General features: G+C 39.0%; 2 protein-coding genes across 3 annotated transcripts; one reads left to right on the top strand and one right to left on the bottom strand.

Moving 5' to 3' along the window:
• Window positions 1–691: 691 nt before the first annotated feature.
• Window positions 692–13,826, top strand: LOC308409478 (uncharacterized protein). Its single transcript, XM_080902264.1, has 13 exons — window positions 692–771; window positions 1,092–1,284; window positions 1,364–1,476; window positions 2,029–2,338; window positions 2,576–2,655; window positions 2,844–2,899; window positions 3,011–3,038; window positions 3,126–3,145; window positions 3,494–3,583; window positions 3,680–3,990; window positions 4,135–4,322; window positions 4,660–4,832; window positions 13,736–13,826. The coding sequence occupies exons 2-13, from the start codon at window positions 1,092–1,094 to the stop codon at window positions 13,737–13,739; spliced, it is 1,566 nt and encodes a 521-aa protein (XP_080758390.1). The 5' UTR covers window positions 692–771; the 3' UTR covers window positions 13,740–13,826.
• Window positions 12,273–16,762, bottom strand: LOC308409480 (uncharacterized protein). 2 transcript variants are annotated; one of them, XM_080902267.1, is made up of 5 exons: window positions 16,481–16,762; window positions 16,129–16,232; window positions 14,996–15,074; window positions 14,479–14,697; window positions 12,273–13,829 (listed from the first exon to the last, which is right to left on the bottom strand). In XM_080902267.1, the coding sequence occupies exons 2-5, from the start codon at window positions 16,223–16,225 to the stop codon at window positions 13,631–13,633; spliced, it is 594 nt and encodes a 197-aa protein (XP_080758393.1). In that variant the 5' UTR covers window positions 16,226–16,232; window positions 16,481–16,762; the 3' UTR covers window positions 12,273–13,630. The 2 variants fall into 2 exon arrangements, with proteins under 2 accessions (XP_080758393.1, XP_080758392.1); XM_080902266.1 differs by having other exon boundaries at window positions 14,996–15,737; window positions 16,481–16,758.
• Between the last annotated feature and the right edge of the window lie 1,986 nt (window positions 16,763–18,748).

Below are 18,748 nucleotides of genomic sequence, written 5' to 3' on the forward strand. Positions count from 1 at the left end.
AGCATTAGGACAGTAACTAACTGAACTAAATCAAATAATACAATATATTACAAGGTTACAAAATAGCCCGAATAAACACAAAACACTGTAGTTATACATTTTCCAGTATATTACACATAATTAAATAGTTGAAGTTGAGGTGCTTCATATCATGTTGGCTTTATTTCTTCTGTAGAGGATGTGCTGCGGTGTGTATTTGTGTGCTTTAGATGGAGGAATTGTACTGCAAGTTAGCCACAGGCAGAAATGATTTCCTTTGTCGGTCAGTGGTGCATTTAGGGTAATCCAAGTCTTTCACTGACTGTGCTCCTGTGACTGGACCTCATGGAGTGGCTGGGAGGTACTGTCTGGCATTGTCCTTATCTTGGACAACAATACTCAGATATGCTGCAGTACGGTGGCCCCTAGAGACAAAGCACGTACAAAATACAAAACACATGCAAAATCCAAAGCACATGCAAAATACAAAACACATGCAAAAGACAAAACACATGCAAAAGACAAAACACATACAAAATCCAAAGCACATGCAAAATACAAAACACATGCAAAATACAAAACACTTACAAAATACAAAACACATGCAAAAGAGAAAACACATGCAAAATACAAAACACATGCAAAATCCAAAGCACAACGGAAGTGCTCCAGGACGCTAGGGGCAGTGTTGAGCTAGATTTGCAAAATAAACGGCAATTTTGTTGAAAACACAGGGAGATGGATACCAGCGGAAAACACCATCAAGGATAGTCACCACGCCTCATAATAAAGGTAATGTGCAAACTGTTGTTAGTTTGATTGTTTGTTTTTATTAATATGAACGCTTGGTTTATGCTTTGCTCATAGACAACTGGTTTTAAAAAATGGATAAAAGTATGAAAACGTAATGTTTTAGCGATTTCTGTCCTTTGCTAAACATCCAAAGTAGCATGCTGTGCACTTTATATACATATATATAATGAAAGTTAAGATAAAATATGTAATCTCCTGTGCATTCAGGAGTCTTAATGTAAGATGTGAAATACTTGTATTTTCTGTGGGTTGTAGTGAATCTTAATTTTGTAAAACATTTGATGGGGTCATTTTTACAGATGTACTGTCCCTTCTGTGGACACCTCTTGGCAGACAGTCCTGCCTTTTGTAATCTATGTGGTAAAAACATCAAGTTTTTAAAGGACATCACCAGCACTGTGTCGAGAAATCCTGCCCTTAGTGAAGAGGCAGCAGCTCTTCCATCTACCAGTTCCAGCATCCTGACTGGCACAACTATACAGTCTACACAGGGTAAAAAACATATTTGTATTAAATAAATCTTGTTAACTGTCCCTTCCCTAAAATTATAACTTTTTTTTTCTGTTTATAGCTGGGAAATCATTAGTGGAGTCATTCATAAAATTTCGGGATGTGAAAGAAAGGGAAAGAAAGGCATTTTTTTCAAAGAAACACCAGGAACAGAAGGAACAGAAACCAGTGAAGGTATGTCATAAACTTGAACGTGGAAGTTGACCACTTTTGTTGCTAATACAAAATCCAAATTACCTTTAGCACTGCCAAGGCATCACTGTAAACTTCCATATGCATATGAAAGGAACTGTATATATTGCAAGGGTGGCTAACTATGTCCTCTACAGCTATGGACCCCCCCGTACTATCTCTGTTTAATTTACTTTCAGGCTGATTGCTGTTCATTGCCTGTATATGGTGTGTTCAGCTAATCACAACCTTGGACATTAGTGTTGCTCGGGGAACGTCGAAGAAACTAGAAACGATCTAGTTGCCGCTCTTGGGGGTTGTAGTTCACCACTGATACAGGGCTTACAATTTTTAACCTGATCTGAATTTCTTAATTGTCAGCCTTTGGTCAACAGTCCTTCAATAATATATGCCCCCTGTTAAAACTATATTTAGTCGCTAATGTTGTCTTTTGAGTCATAGCACAGCTGGAGCACAACTACAGATCAGAAATAAAATGGAAGACCATGTAGGAACAAAGATGTAAAAACATGTTATTGTTAATCTCATTTCTAGATACAGATTGGCATCATGAGAAGGACCAGTGATGGTATAAGACCTGTTCGAGGAAAGTCACTTCCGGTTGATGTTCATTCTCACTGGTCAACTGAGCAAATCTTGTCTGCCAGCGTGAAAAAACATAAGGACTTTAACCAGGCCATGGCCGATGGACCCTATGTACTGCTATACCCTGATGCAAGGGAAGTTAGCACAATTCCTGGAACCAACACCCCTTTCACCATCCAAAAATACAAGGATGCCATAGGGAAGGCCTATCAAAGAGTAACTCTCTACATTTGTAACCATGATGACTTCTTTAATACTGGTAAGTGATTTTGATAAAGCAGTGACAATCATAAAGTTTAGATATTAAAAATAATTCAAGATTTTTCCAAAAAATGTTAATCAGAGAGTGACATGATTTTGCCACAGATTTTAAATATATTTAATTTGTGCTGCATAGCCAAAGTGTTGTATATGTTTGCTAATTGTTAGATATACCTTTCAATACATACATATATTTAAATTAGACTGTATTTTTTGAATCATTGAATATTTGCAGATTGCAACACAGAGTGTGAATCTGAAGAGGACAATGAAGTTCAAGTAAAAGTAGTAGAAAGCCCACTGTCGGACACTGTGGTTAGTCTTTTTTTTTTTTTAACGGTGTTTTGTGTGTGTGTGTGTGTGTGTGTGTGTGTGTGTGTGTGTGTGTGTGTGTGTGTGTGTGGGTGGGTGTGTGTGTGTGTGTGTGTTTGTATACACCAATATAATCAAGAAAGGTTTAAAGTTTTAAAAAGTGCTGTTAATCTTATTTTACTACTTATCAGGTATGGGATTTTCCAGATAATCACAGCACGCCGGAAAGAGCACCTTCAAGAAATAGGTAAGTTTTGTATTGTGGAGAATACAGTGCGGCGACCGTGAATAGGGTGGAGCCAAAATACATTCTTGTGTATTATATTGTAAATTCTGAAATAATTTAAATTCTTTACAGGGGGTCAAACTTGCAAACTTCTTCTGAAGTAAGACTCTGAAAAATGTCATTAATAATTATCATACAGGCTACAAACATAAATTATATTAACTGTTCATATATTTTTGATATTTAGACTCAAGGTCCCTGCTACAGGTATGTTTTGGACACAGAAATTTGTGTATTGACACACTAGACCAGTGGTTCTTAACCTTGTTGGAGGTACCGAACCCCACCAGTTTCAGATGCGCATTCACTGAACCCCTCTTTAGTGAAAAAAAAAAAAAATTCAAATTCAAGACATAGATATGTTTTTATTGGTGCACAAAATGAGCCGTGCATGTCATGGTGGAGGCTCTGCCGAACCCCTGAGACCGACTCACCGAACCCCTAGGGTTCGATCGAACCCAGGTTAAGAACCACTGCACTAGACCAATAAAATATTAGTTAACTTTAGATTTTAAGAAATGTTCTACTTTGCCCACTAAATGTTTTTCATTGCAGCACATACACAAGTGTTTATGCACCGATTGTAATTGATAGTGACTCAGACAAAGAAGTTCTCATCGAAAAGGATGAGAGTGAAACACAAAGGTAAGTATACATTTAAATGTGAGAATGTAAATATGATAAAAGTGAGTAATAACATCCTCATTTTATGTGATATTTAATAATTTTTTTATGTTCTAGTACAAATGGCCTGTCTGCTGCAGAAGTACTCGAAGAGCTGGCGTCTAAGACAATAAAAACATCTGTCAGCAGATTTAATATAAACAGGGCAAATGTTTGGGATGGAGCATCTCGGGGCTTTAGACGTGTGTCTTACAACCCAACTGATGATATACTTGTGAAGTTCAGCGATGATGCAGGACAGCGTGAAGATGGAATGGATAATGGTGGTCCTAAACGTGAATTTTTGACATTATTAATGAAATGCCTTAGATCGCGACGAATCTTTGATGGACCTGAGGACAGCAAATTTCTTACATTTGACAGCGCTGGTGAGAAATTTATACCATCTGACTATAAAATTAAATTAATACATTCTGAAGTTAAGCTTGGATGATTAATTTTTTATTAAAATAAAAAGGCATATAATTTAAAGCATTATTTTAGCATAACTAACTAAATAAATCCATTACCAGCTGCAAGAGAGGATGAATATTTCCTTACTGGCAGAATGATTGCCACATCATTGGTACATGGTGGTCCAGGGCCTGCCTTCCTCTCCAAGACACTCTACCAGCATCTGATTGGGACAACAAAGTCTGATGTGGTGGAGGTCACGATTGAAGATGTAACTGATGAAGCTACAAAAGCTTTTCTGTTGGAAGTATGTTGATTTAAATATTCGATTGTAAAACTACAATTTCCTTTGTTATCACAAAGCTTGATGTGTTAATTGCACATTGGACTGTAACGCTGTGCTCCATAGTAGTTGTAATTTTAATCAACATGCTAAGTGTACCAATGTTTGTTAATTATGAACAAAGATAAATGTTTGACTTTAAGTAGAGGAGTAGAAAACAATACCAGAATAACATGCTTTAAAATATAGACCAAACATTGAAGTGCACTAGTAATTATATTTAAAATGATTTTGATGTGAACGTCATGGACAACAACCTTGTGATACTGCAATTTTCTTTTTTTTATTATGTAAACACTAGATATCCAATGCTGCAACGCTGAAGGAACTCCATGGGTGCATTGAAATGCATTGCAGCTTATTGCAGACAGCTGGCTGCTATGTATTTCCGGACTCTTTAGATGGTAAAGGCAACATCATTAAGGACTACCTTAAGTGGTACATCATATACCGCAACCACTTCTCAATCCAAAGGTAACATATTTGTAAGTATTTGGACTGATACTAAATAATGGGGCAATGTAGCTACAGTATTTTAATAATAGTTTTTTAACAAAATTGTTTTTTAAACCATAAGCAACACTATAATGAATTGATAACAAACCACAGCTACAGAAGCCGCCTATTCTTTTGACCAAATTTTTTTTCGAATAATATGTATGTTTCTGCTTAATTTTACAGTTTTGCATCTTCCCTTTTTACTTATAGTTTCCATGGCTAATTATACTTTGAGCCTAATGTTTGCAAAAAGTTTTTGAGTTATCATGCATGTGCTTTACTCAGTATGGAAAAAATCATGTGAAGCTGCGAGGACAGAGATCAAATTTCAAACTTTTAAACACTTATTCTATTAGAATTCTTGTTACTTATCAGTCCCCGCATAAAACTGGATAAAGCTGCAAACACAAGTTCAGCCAGTGACCATGTTTAGGCAGGTACTTTAAAAAAATGCAGTGCAAATTTGATTTTTGCAGGTGGTTTGATCTTTTACATTATTGATTTTATTGAGAATAAACCGTACTGTAACGTTCACAAGAACCAGACGGTTGGGGTCTCAGTTTGTCCGTTTATTCGGCACATAAGCCAGCGGGTTGTTAACTCAGGGGGAAGCGCTCTCGAACTACACCTCTCTTCAGCCTGGCACACACACAGAACAACCAGGTCACCCCACCCCTTCCTGTACACCACCCTCACTACTTCCTGCAGCCCAACCAAACATGAATCTTAAAGGAACAACAACAGTGTGCAGAGAAAACCAACATGTCACTGTCCAGTAACACTTAACCATCGTTACAGTACTGTACTGACTGAAAATGCATTTGCAACATTGTGGCTGAAGTAACTTAAGCTCCAGTTTCCAACATTCACTTGCTGATGAATAGAAATGCAGATGGTAAAATATAAATTCGGAAGGTGGCATGGTGGAGCAATGGATAAAACATCAGACTGGGATTCAGAAGGTAGCACGTTCGATGAGAGCCCACACACCAGGTGTGTCCTTGAGTAAGACAGCCAGCACTAACTCACTGCTCACCCCAAGGGTGATGGGTTAAATGCTGAGATCTAATTTCCCCCTAGGATCAATAAAGTCTGTAAGAGCCAAAGTCAATGTTTATGTTTTTCCTTTTTTGTTTTGGTGGCACAGGTGTATAGCTTTACCTGCGTCTCAGGTGATGGTATGTGGGTGTGGTCACAGTCTATTTACCTGATGTCGGTGTTCGCAGCAGGTGTGTTGGGTGAGTGGTTTGTGGGCAAACTTTTCTGTTGACCGTCATTTTTTGGCACACCAGTTAATCCATGCGCTAGTTGGAAATTGATTGAAAGCGCAAATGTTTGTTCTTGTTTTGTTCTTAAAATAAATGCGCAAAGTACAAGTTCGACTCATTATGGATTATTGGAGGCGCGTCACAGGGACACAACCAACTCAGCCGGCCGCGGCTTTATTTACGGATGAAAGTCGCAACAAAGTCTGTAAAATTCATTGTGCTTTCGGAATAATTAAAATAAAACATTCAAAAAGTGTTTTTCATTTTTTTATTGTAGTGCTGATGACAATTTTCCCCTTATAGATTTAAGGATGGCCTCGCAACACTTGGTGTAATCCATGCCCTGCAGCAGCATCCTTTGTTGTTCCAACCCTTCATGTGCTCAAGACCTGGGGCCCGTTCTTCGTACCTCGCTAAGTAAGTTAGCTGGATTAGATTGTTGACGATTTCGCGTGATCCTGGATCGTTCGGTTCCCCGAAGCTCATCCGGGACTTGCTGTCATAGCAACAGAGCCGTAAGCGTAAACCTGCTCGGGAGCAGGTTTACTTTATGTAAACAGGATTAGATCGCGGGCACGCAGGTATGTCCGCTTCATTTATACGAAAGCAACAGCGATATTCCACCACTGTTTCACCATAAATAAATAATATCAATGTAACTGAAGATAATGCAGCACCTGATCCTTTTATTGATTTCACACAGATACATACAGGTCATTTCCTAAAAAAGGGAAATGTACTATTAACATTCTATTACATGTATGTGATTATTACAGATGTAATTCATATTTCAGAGTAGTAATTGTAAATTACTTCGTGTAATCAAGATGAGAGACCACGGCTATAAAAGCGAAGGTGGATTTGGGAAGCCTGTCGCAGCCATGTCCTGTCCGTATACGCGAGCAGCCCATTGCGGAAGGTGCAAGATTGATAAGGAGAGTTTTCAGAATTCAGCGTATATTGCGGGACAGACAGGATCCTTTAGCTCAGCGCGACAGTGTGCTCATAGAGAGATATCGATTTTCCCGTGAGGGTATTATTCACTTAACCAACTTGTTGACGAGGGGGTGCAGGACCACCACCTGTCTTTTTTTGCTCTGCCCTTTTCTTGGTTGCTGTTATAAACAAACAAACAGATTATTTCAGGCTCTCTTTCCAAGAGACGAAAAGCAATATAAGTGATAAATATTACCATTCTGTAGAATATTCTTATATTTCCCTTTTACTTGTTCCCATGTTCTAGTGGGTCCTGTTGTGGCGCTAATGTGAAAGGGGATATAATATAACATAATGTAATATAATATAATGTAATATAATATTGGATAATATAGTGTGATATGATAAATCTACCCTACCACCTACTGGTGTTGGCCAGAGGGGCCGATGGCGCGATATGGCAGCCTGGCTTCTGTCCCAGGGCAGCTGTGACAGCTACCAGTGTGTGAATGTGAGAGTGACTGAATAGTGGCATTGTAAAGCGCTTTGGGTGCCTTGAAAAGCGCTATATAAATCCAATATATTATTATTATTATTATTAAATTACTTACGAGTTTAATTTGTCAGCAACTTTCTGCCAGCCCTCTCTCCTTGCTTTTGCAGCCTTTGCAGTGTTCCCTTGCGTTCTGATTAAACTCTGAAACTCCTGAAATCCCTCACTCAGGAGTTCTTGCTCTGCTGCCGAAAAATACCGAGCCGAGCGCACTCCTTCGACATTTTCGCCGACCAATCAGAGGGTTGCCGATCAATGTTTCTACTATCGATGCGTAGCCCCTTTTATGACACCCAGTGATGTCACATTACTGCGTCCAGCTGTACTAATCGTCAACAACAGGTGTGTTCGGGGAACCGGATTAGCGAGCTCACGGTTAGCGCGATGATTTGATCTTGGATGTGTCATTTGATCTTGGATGTAGTAAGCGACGTTCTTCGTACGGGACGTACAGTCACTCTCACATTCACACACTGGTGGAGGCAGCTACGGTTGTAGCCACAGCTGCCCTGGGGCAGACTGACAGAAGCGAGGCTGCCATATTGCGCCATCGGCCCCTCTGGCCAACACCAGTAGGCGGTAGGGTAGATTTATTATATTACACTATATTATCCAATATTATATTACATTATATTATATTGTTATATTATATCCTCTTTCACATTAGAGCCACAACAGGACCCACTAGAACATGGGAACAAGTAAAAGTGAAATATAAGAATATTCTACAGAATGGTAATATTTATCACTTATATTGCTTTTCGTCTCTTGGAAAGAGAGCCTGAAATAATCTGTTTGTTTGTTTATAACAGCAACCAAGAAAAGGGCAGAGCAAAAAAAGACAGGTGGTGGTCCTGCACCCCCTCGTCAACAAGTTGGTTAAGTAAATAATATCCTCACGGGAAAATCGATATCTCTCAATGAGCACACTGTCGCGCTGAGCTAAAGGATCCTGGCCCTGTTTCAGGAAGCCGGTTTAGTGGAAAAACTGAGTAAGTATACCCTGAGTTAACGAAAACTCTGGGTTTTCGGTTTCACAAAGCGAGTTCAGCTGCAGCCTGAGTGAGTCACTATGACGACACACTCCGTGAAGCTAACCTGCCCCCTAGCAGGTTTACTACAACTAACCCTGACTGTCTCCGCCCCTTTGTCGGAAACCTGACAGTAGGAAGTGTCGGACATGGCGTGCCACTTCCTTGAAGAGCCAGTAGATCGTGAAGCCCAAATTCTCCGCAGAGCTCTCCGCCGGGAGAGAGTGATCAGAGCGCGTTTGGACATTTTATCATTTCCTGATGATTTTCTGTGCGAACGTTACCGTTTCTCAGCACAATCTATAATTTATTTGGATAACATCCTCAGGCCATATATTACGCATGTGACACATCGCGGACATGCTCTCAGTTCATTGCATATTATTTGTATTGCACTTCGGTTTCTTGCAAACGGGAGCTTTCTGTATAATATTGGTGACGCTGAGCACGTTTCCAAGGCTACCGTCTGTCGGGCAGTCAGGAATGTTACAGTTGCACTGAAACGTCTCCTGTACTCGTCTGTGGTGTTCCCCGGTCACAGACCCACAAGATTTATCAAAGAGGGATGCCACAAAATTGCAGGTATCAGGATGAACAAAACTTAATTTATGATGTGGTGATACTTGGACTACTACTTAAATTGCACATTTATTTTCAGGGTTCCCAGGCGTGATTGGCTATACAGATGGCACTCACATTCCAATCATTGCTCCTTCAGTAAATGAAGGAGACTATGTGAACAGGAAGTCTTTCCACAGCATTAATGTACAGGTACATAGTTCCCTGTAGCATGTCAAACTAACAAATTATTTCATTATAGTAATGGATGCTAATTTGTGTTCTCTGCACTGTGAAGATCATATGTGATGCTGCCAACATTATCACAAATGTGGAAGCCAAGTGGCCAGGCTCTGTCCATGACTCACAAATATTCCGTGAATGTACACTGAGCACAAAATTTGGACATGGTGAGTTGAGAATACTTTAAAATATATAAAGACCAATTGCTTCAGGGACATTTGAACTGAAGTGTACCCTTCTGTCTTAGGAGAGTTCACTGGCTACTTGCTTGGTGATAGGGGGTATCCATGTTTACCCTATTTGCTTACCCCGACCCTGAACCGGGCCCACAGCAGCGATATAATCTGGCTAATTGCAGGACAAGAGCCAGAATTGAAATGACTATCGGAATGCTTAAGGCCCGGTTCCAGTGCCTGCAAAGACTCAGGGTCACCCCAGAAAGGGCATGTGACATTATTGTGGCATGTGTGATTCTTCACAACATTGCCACAATTAGAGGAGAACACTGTCCTTCTGAACCAAACATCAGCAGTGATCCAAACCATGAACATCCTGACCCTCCCACGGACATACAAGATGGAAGAGCAGTCAGAGACACCATATGTCACAATCATTTCTTTTGACCCATCACCTCAACATGTTGAAAGAAGAATAAACAGATTTTTTGTTCAACTGGCTTTATTGGTCGCCTGTATTTCCTGTACACAAAGTATTAAAAGATGTAAACCTCATAAAGTGTCTCTGTTGCTTCCTCCTCTGTAACAGCTGTCAATGTTTCTTCATTATTTTCCTGTAGTAAAGAAATAAACAACATTGCTGTTCTACTGTAAACTCATATAATCTGTGGAGTATTACTCACAACTGCATGTTGGTCTGGCTCAACAGGAGGCTGCACCAGATGCAGTACACCATCACCATCAACTGATAGAATATGAGGTTTATACAGGTCACTTATAACTTACAAGGGACCAAATGGCAATTAACAAACATACCAAGCACCTTACACTTCATTGTCATTATGCTCTCAAAGACAACCAAGGCTGAGGGAAGGCAAAATCAGTCGGAAAATAACTTCACTACAAAATAATCCATTATGGTAAAGAGTTTATCAAATGAATGTGTCGCACTGCAAAGGTGACTGTGAAGAAAGGATGTATGCACATCATGTATTATTTTGAATTTACCCCTTATGTAGGCACTTGTGTCTTGCGGGGTTATTGCCTCAGAGGATGTCCCCGCAGAGATGCCTTCGGCCACAGGGTGCCCACTGTTTTGGCTGAGGGCCAACTGCTCAGCCTCTGTGAGTGGTGGTGGTGGAGGACCCCCACCTGTTTTTCGGGCCTCTGCTTTTTTTCTGTTGGCTATAACGGGCCACATTTGAGCATACAGAGTAAGCAAATATGTACTTGTAATGTGCTCAGATAATTTCAATAAGTGCTTACAGAAAGAAAATTAATGTAGCCTCTAACTGCAATTGATTTACATGGGACAAACAGACCAAGCACTATGGCTCATAATACAATTACACCTCACCTGTTTGGACTATATTTTTATATTTCATTTTTACTTGCTGCCAGGCACGTTTGGGGCCTGTTGGGTTGCACCTGCGCTCACATCACATCACAAAATAAAATGTATAAAATAACAAATAAAATAACATATGATAAAATAACGTGTTAAATGGGTGGAAATCCCTCGATCAATGTTTAAATTAACACTCACGCATTGACTCTGTCGGCTATGTTTTGCCATGCATGCTTTTGCAGCTGTGGCTGTGTTCCTTTTTTTCGCGGAATTTGCATGTTATCGGCATATGCTGCCATCAGAATTTCGGCCTCAAGCGCTGTGAAATACATTGACCGCGCCTTCTTTCCCTCCGTCTCCATGGTGACTCGCTTAATCTGTGCTCCGCTTATCAGGGCTTTATGTATCCTCGTCCGCGCGCTTCACTTGGGGTTAAAGCAACTCCGCGTTGACTGAACTAATTGTTATCAGCCTTTCTGAAACGGAATATTCCGAGTTGGACAGTTCGGGGTTACTCAACCGTGAGTGTCGTTTTTCACTCTGAGTTTTCCAAACCGGCTTCCTGAAACAGGGCCCCTGTCTGTCCCGCAATATACGCTGAATTCTGAGGACTCTCCTTATCAATCTTGCACCTTCCGCAATGGGTTGCTCGCGTAAACGGACAGGACATGGCTGCGACAGGCTTCCCAAATCCACCTTGGCTTTTATAGCCGTGGTCTCTCATCTTGATTACACGAAGTAATTTACAATTACTACTCTGAAATATGAATTACATCTGTAATAATCACATACATGTAATAGAATGTTAATAGTACATTTCCCTTTTTTAGGAAATGACCTGTATGTATCTGTGTGAAATCAATAAAAGGATCAAGTGCTGCATTATCTTCAGTTACATTGATGTTATTTATTTATCGCTGTTGCTTTCGTATAAATGAAGCGGACATACCTGCGTGGCCGCGATCTAATCCTGTTTACATAAAGTAAACCTGCTCCCGAGCAGGTTTACGCTTACGGCTCTGTTGCTATGACAGCAAGTCCCGGATGAGCTTCGGGGAACCGACTGATCCAGGATCACGCGAAATCGTCAACAATCTAATCCGGCTAACCTACTTAGCGAGGTACGAAGAACGGGCCCCAGAGCCGCTGACATCTGATTTTTTAGAGGACATGTTTGCTGTGGTCCTGAGCGAACCTGGCAGTTCAAGACGGCAGGAAGAAACCAGGGTGCTTGGATTCTGGCGAGACTATCTGATAGACGCTGAAGGTTTGTTTAATACAAAACTTGTACTGCAAACAAATTTCTACGATCAGTGAAAACCAATAAAGCAGCTCTTTCATGAATATTACTTTTATGATATATATTTTTTAAGTTTAAACTGTCAGGTGATATTTCTGCTATAGAACAGAAGCACTTTTTTTGTCTTTTAGCAGTTGAATCTCATCCCTTGGGGGATGAATGTGCTGCCAGCAGTGGCTATTGGGGAGCTACCTAGCATGAACAAAACAATAATAACAGAGTCAAATTATCACCTTTACAGTTTCTGTTTAAAATGGAAAAATTGTACCGCAATAGTAAGTCACCACAGAGCTGCTGTTTTATATATTTTTTTATATTGAACTGGTATGGGTGTTTGTGCTATTAATCTTGGAAAAACAGTAAAAACATAACACTTTGGAACATTTGAGGATCCAAGTTTCTGATATTCTGCTTTGTATTTGGAATTATTATAAAATAAAGAATTATCTTTAGCTACATTCTATTTAATTATAGATACCAAAACAGCAGTCTCCCTACAAGACATCCTGATGTTTGCCACGGGCCTAAACAGCATTCCACCAGCTGGAATGGAACCAAGACCAAGATTGCTGTTTGGTGATGCATCACGTTTCCCAATTGGGAAAACATGTGCAAACACCATTGTGATACCAATGGCTCAGTCATATAAGCAGTTCCAGGATGATATGGACTTTGGAATATTAAACTCTCCTGGTTTTGGTCTGTATTGATCGACTTACAGTTTGATCCTCACACTGTAATATAGTCCTCATTTCAACTGTGTTTTTGTTCTTATACAAAAAGGTTTGTTTAAAGAAATTGGCTAGATATCTGTTGGGCCAAGGCCTTTGTTTTAGTTACAATGCTAAAGTAAATGTCTGTGATTTGAAAGGATTACTTTTTAGTACCCTTAGCTTTAGAATTCCCTTTACTACTATCCAGCATTTAGAAAAGATATATTCATAGATATTGTACATTTTACACAATTTCTATTTCAGTGCAAAGTGTAATTTGCCTTGTTAACGTTAACAATAAATCTTATTACTTAAATTAGAGTGTTTTTACTCCTTTATTTTATATCAACCTGTATTAATAAAGCTAATAATACCAACACGTGTCTTGCATTTAAGGTGGAGGTTAAGAGAGTCTTCACAATATCATCTGTTAGGATAAATAATTTATTTGATCTCATCGTCACAACTGATATTCTTATTTGGAAAAACACAAAGGCTATTTTTTAAGTGACTATAAACTGATGAACTATAATTGTGATCTACTTGAAGCAAAAAACATTTTTTTTTGCCTTAACAAAAGTGCAGGTGGTGCATTATTATAACCACAAAGTGGAATCCACAGTTCTGGGATGTGTGGGAACCTTGGCATTACAACCCAGCAAGTCCTTTTAGTCTGATGTAGTTCTCCACACAAGATTCCAATGTCTGTGATGAACTGAAGCCACTGTTTAGTCCTTCAAAATATTCCTGTAGGTGAGGGTCTCCACAGAAATCGGGAGTTGAACTCATCCTGAACTGGCTCAGCTCTTGATGTCCAACTGCAAGGCCACAGTCGCGTCCACCAAACCTAAAAGTTTGTACAAGGAAAATTTTTACTATTAAAATACTAAGAAAACGCTACAACATCCTTGTCTCTGTAGGGGGGGGGGGGAATTATGCTTAAAGTGAACATATGCTTTTACTTAAGACCACTGGCTGTATTATGGCATTGAATAGACTAGAAGGTGGTCAGAGTTCCTGTAACTACCTGTCTTGAACAATTGACTTGCTGAAAACATTGGCAGATTTTTGTCATGTATTTAAGGAGATAATATAAAACGGCTTTTCATAAATTTTAGCACTGGAATCAACATGTGAAAAAAGTAGACCTATTTAGTCCAAATTTTGGGTGGTACAAACACTGTGGTGTCTGTTTTTTATGACCATACAGTAAAAGAAGACTATATGATCAAGTGCATAGATCAGTGCGCCCCAGGGTGACTGTGGCTACAATGTAGCTTGCCATCACCAGTGTGTGAATGTGTGTGTGAATGGGTGGATGACTGTTTGTGTAAAGCGCTTTGGGGTCCTTAGGGACTAGTAAAGCGCTATACAAATACAGGACATTTACCATTTAGAGATTAAAAGGTGCTAAAAAAAATGTCATTTTTGTGATTTCTACTTAAATTACAGACTTTTGATTTTTCACATTTTAAATTGACAAGAGTGATACAAACCTATGAGGCAGGTAATACATCACATCCGGTTTACCAGATGGACAGCGTGACTGGCTAACTGGACGGATCAGGTGCGTGTTCCACTTTCTTTTGCATTCATCCAGATCCCTCTGAAGCACAGCCATGAAAATGAAGCGCACCAAGCACATGTGTTCATGACTACCATTAAAGAGGTGCATTTCCTTCATGTCACTCAAAAGGTCCATCCAGAACTGTGTTCTAGAAGAGACAAAAACATACCATCAGTTCAAAATCACTATCCTTCAAAGCCTCACTATTTCTTACGTTTATGAAACTGTTTCTTGAGTTGATGTAAAGTGCGTGCATTTTGGATTTCTATTCATCTCACTTTCTTTATTGACAGTTTAAATTTTCTATCTTATACTTGGCTACACATTGAAGCTATAAAGGAAAGGTGGTGTAATACAAATCAAGGCTTCTGCATCACAGACTATATATTACAGCCACACTTTTATTTGCTTAATATAGTTGTTTCTTGAAAAATTTTAAAACCTACCGCTGTTTTCTGAAGTACGACCACCAGCTTTCAATTCTTTGATTTGTTATTGAAGATCCATACATATGACTGGCAGCTCCTGCAAAAAAATCCTGATGAGATGACCGTAAGGCACAATGCATTGCTGCCATCGTCCCATTTTCAGTGCCGCAGTATGTGCGAAGTCGCACTGGTATGACTCCAAACTCTGAAGCACACTGAACGTAGTGTTGAGCTATGACTTCTGGGTTGCTGTTAGTTGCTCCGCAAACCAACCATAATATCTTCCGCGAATAGCCATCAATACAACCACTGATAGTCAAACCATATGGCTTTAATTTGTCATATCCATCAACATGCCAAGTGTGGTTTGGTCCAGGTGAATCGTAAACTCTTCGTAAAAACTTTTTCTTTGAGCGCTTTTGGACTCCAGATGGGTCGAGCTCTGCCATCATCACCATTACATCATGCCTTTTCACAGAAAGATGGTGTTTCTGACGCAGTGTCTGCCACATTGAACGGTATCCATAATGTTGACCAGGTCCCTTCAGCTCTTCTATTATTGCAGCACAAATCAAGGCCTGAGTTGAGTAATGTTTTTTGCGGGACAGTGATAAACTTCTTAATCTACTTTTAAGTGTGGTCAGACTGATCTTCTGTTTATGTTTTGAGGCCAAAATGTCCAATGTTTCATTATAGGAGTAACCGTCTCTGAAATATTTCTGAATGAGGTCTTCAATGGAAATGTTTTCTTGAATTGATCCTTATAAACAGAAAAAAAATAAGATGGGAAATGGTAAAATAGATCATCAGACAAGAAATGTGCAGTTTTAAATAACAATGACATTTAAAAACCAATGTATTGTCTCATTATTAAACGAAATTAATATGTTGCTTCTTTGGGCCTCAGTAAATTCAAGACAAATAAAGTCTACAACTATAACCCTAACCTGGACGACTAAGAATCTTCACAGATATATACCTTACTGGTTTAAATGATTGCAAAATAATGTGTATGCAATTTATATAACATAAAAATAATATAGTAAATAAGGACTGCATTCAAATGTAAATAAACTGTAAACAGCCAAATGGCAGCTTTGTGAACTGGTTCAGACAACCTTTTTTATATATGTTATTTGTGAAATACTTACTGTTGTTGACAAACGCCAAAAACTCAATATGTTTGCCACATGAACCGCAGAACTTGACAACTTCTCTCACGTTATGGCCACAATATGGACAAAACATTCTTACCCTGAAACAAACAGCATTTTTCTTTTAAAATGGAGTATTAAAACGGAAAAGGGCAGACCTAAGCTAAAGTGTATATACACAGACGCATTTCCAACACAACAGCTACGTTGCTAGCGTAAAACTGAACTTCCAAAACACAACTACCTAGATAACTTAAATTACACAATTGAGAGCATATGTGTATTAGTTGTTGATTTATACACAAACACTAATATATATTCAAATAATTTAAAAAAAAGGTTCATTTACCTTTTACTGCCACACACCAAATCCGGTCATTAGAAACTTCATGGCTTATGTAGCCACTAGGTAACAAAAACTCAACACTGCCCCTAGCGTCCTGGAGCACTTCCGTTGTGCTTTGTATTTTGCATGTGTTTTGTCTTTTGCATGTGTTTTGTCTTTTGCATGTGCTTTGTATTTTGCATGTGTTTTGTATTTTGCATGTGTTTTGTATTTTGTATGTGTTTTGTCTTTTGCATGTGTTTTGTATTTTGCATGTGTTTTGTATTTTGTAAGTGTTTTGTATTTTGCATGTGTTTTGTATTTTGCATGTGTTTTGTATTTTGTAAGTGTTTTGTATTTTGCATGTGCTATGGGTTTTGCATGTGTTTTGTATTTTGCATGTGCTTTGGATTTTGCATGTGTTTTGTATTTTGTACGTGCTTTGTCTCTAGGGGCCACCGTACTGCAGGATGTTGGTACCAACAAGCCCAAGAAAATATCCGCGCACCAATAATCCCCAGCAGCCTTAATCAATGATACATCATCTGAATGTTGCAGCAGAATTCCCATCAGTCCAGGAAACATTTTTTAAATCTTCTGTTGTCCAGTTTTGATGATCTTGAGTCAATTCTAGCTTGATGTGTTCTCCTGCTGCTGTTGCTCGTCTGCTACATTTCACTGTGGATTCAAGGATGTTCTGCATTTCTTTGTCTTCTCTGAGTCACTGTTGCCTTCCTATCAGCTTGAAACTGTCTGATTATTCACCTCTGAAATCACCGAGACATTTTCCCCAAGAGAACTGCTGCTCCGTGGATATTTTATCCTTTTCATTCAATTCTCTCAGCTGGAAATTCAACACAGCATCTTGACCATTCCTACATGGATAAATGTACTGATTTGCTGCAATGTGACTGGCTCATTAGATATTTCTGTTAAAGAGCAGTTGAAAATAAAGTGGGCGGTGAGTGTATTTATGTCACAAGACGCACCTCAGACACCATCCTGAAGAGAACTAAGCTTCTGGAGACAAACTGTTTTATGCTTGATTACGACTGAGCTGCGTGTGAATGATACATTTGTGTACTTGCACGTGCTGTGGCTCAAAATAAGAGTTTAATAATGAGGGGCAGAAAAATAAAAACAAAATATACTGAAGGAAAACAGCAGCTGCAGTAAAGGATCCAAATAACTGAGGGTTAGAGTGTGTTTTGTGGCGGATGTTGCTCAGGGGGAATTAATTTTCTGACTTCAAATGTCACTCTGAAAGGTCACCTCTGCAAAGACCTGAAAGAACTTGTTGGAACAGATTTAACTTGACGTGTCTTCACCGAGACGGCAAAGAAAAACCTCAGCCTTCAGAAAAGGCTTTGTAAGGGCTGTATATAGCATGTACCGCTCATTTGTAAAGGTGTGTATTATAATGAGTCTCCTGCTGCTCAGTTTGAAACTCAGCACTTACCATCAAACTCCTGATATAAAATTAGGCCTTAATTCATTGCTGATTCATTCAGAGATTACAAAAAACCTCAATCGGGCAATTAAATAAAATTATTACCAACAAGATGATTTTATGTCTCAGTTCTGAGCTCCGTTCGGTCGAGTCGCTCGTTAGGAAAAGGTCACACAAGCAGCTCAGGGAAAGACTTTGTACTGCGATACAGACGAACTCATCCCCAGGTTTTATATTTATTTAGGTTTAATGAAATGCAAAAAAAAGGTTGCTTAAAAAGGAGAACTGGAGATATTAATACAGCAAAATGTTGAGAAACAAGGCATCCGTTATTTCTAAGTTGATGCTGGACTAATAAGGCCATTTTATGTTTGTTTATTCTTCACATTTTTACCACAGTACATTAATTTTTGTTGGGATTGACATTCTTACCCCGACAAAGGACGACACAGAGCAGTTGAGGTTATATTTCGTGACTAAAAATTAGTCACAAAATAAAAATTTAATTGAATATTCGTCCAAATAAAAGAAATGAAACAACAACTTCTGGTTGCTTTAAATGGCTGCAGCATTACATTAAAAGAAAAAGAAGGCTGTTGGGTTCATCTTCAAACACGTTACTCTGAAGCAACAAATATCTGCTGAATGTAACTGATACACTGCACAGCTGTACACAAGCAATCAACACTTCACTACCTCACATTACTGCACACACAATGTGTGATATCTCACAGTTTTAATAATGGGATTAAAAAAAACAGCCAATAAATGTGGCTTAATGTTTCTCTGCAGTACACTGAAGCGCACAAGTTACTGCGTTCAGCTTGAAGATTTTTACAGCT

The sequence above is a fragment of the Rhamphochromis sp. 'chilingali' genome, assembly GCF_963969265.1.
Source record: "Rhamphochromis sp. 'chilingali' genome assembly, chromosome: 14".
Lineage (NCBI taxonomy): Eukaryota > Metazoa > Chordata > Actinopteri > Cichliformes > Cichlidae > Rhamphochromis > Rhamphochromis sp. 'chilingali'.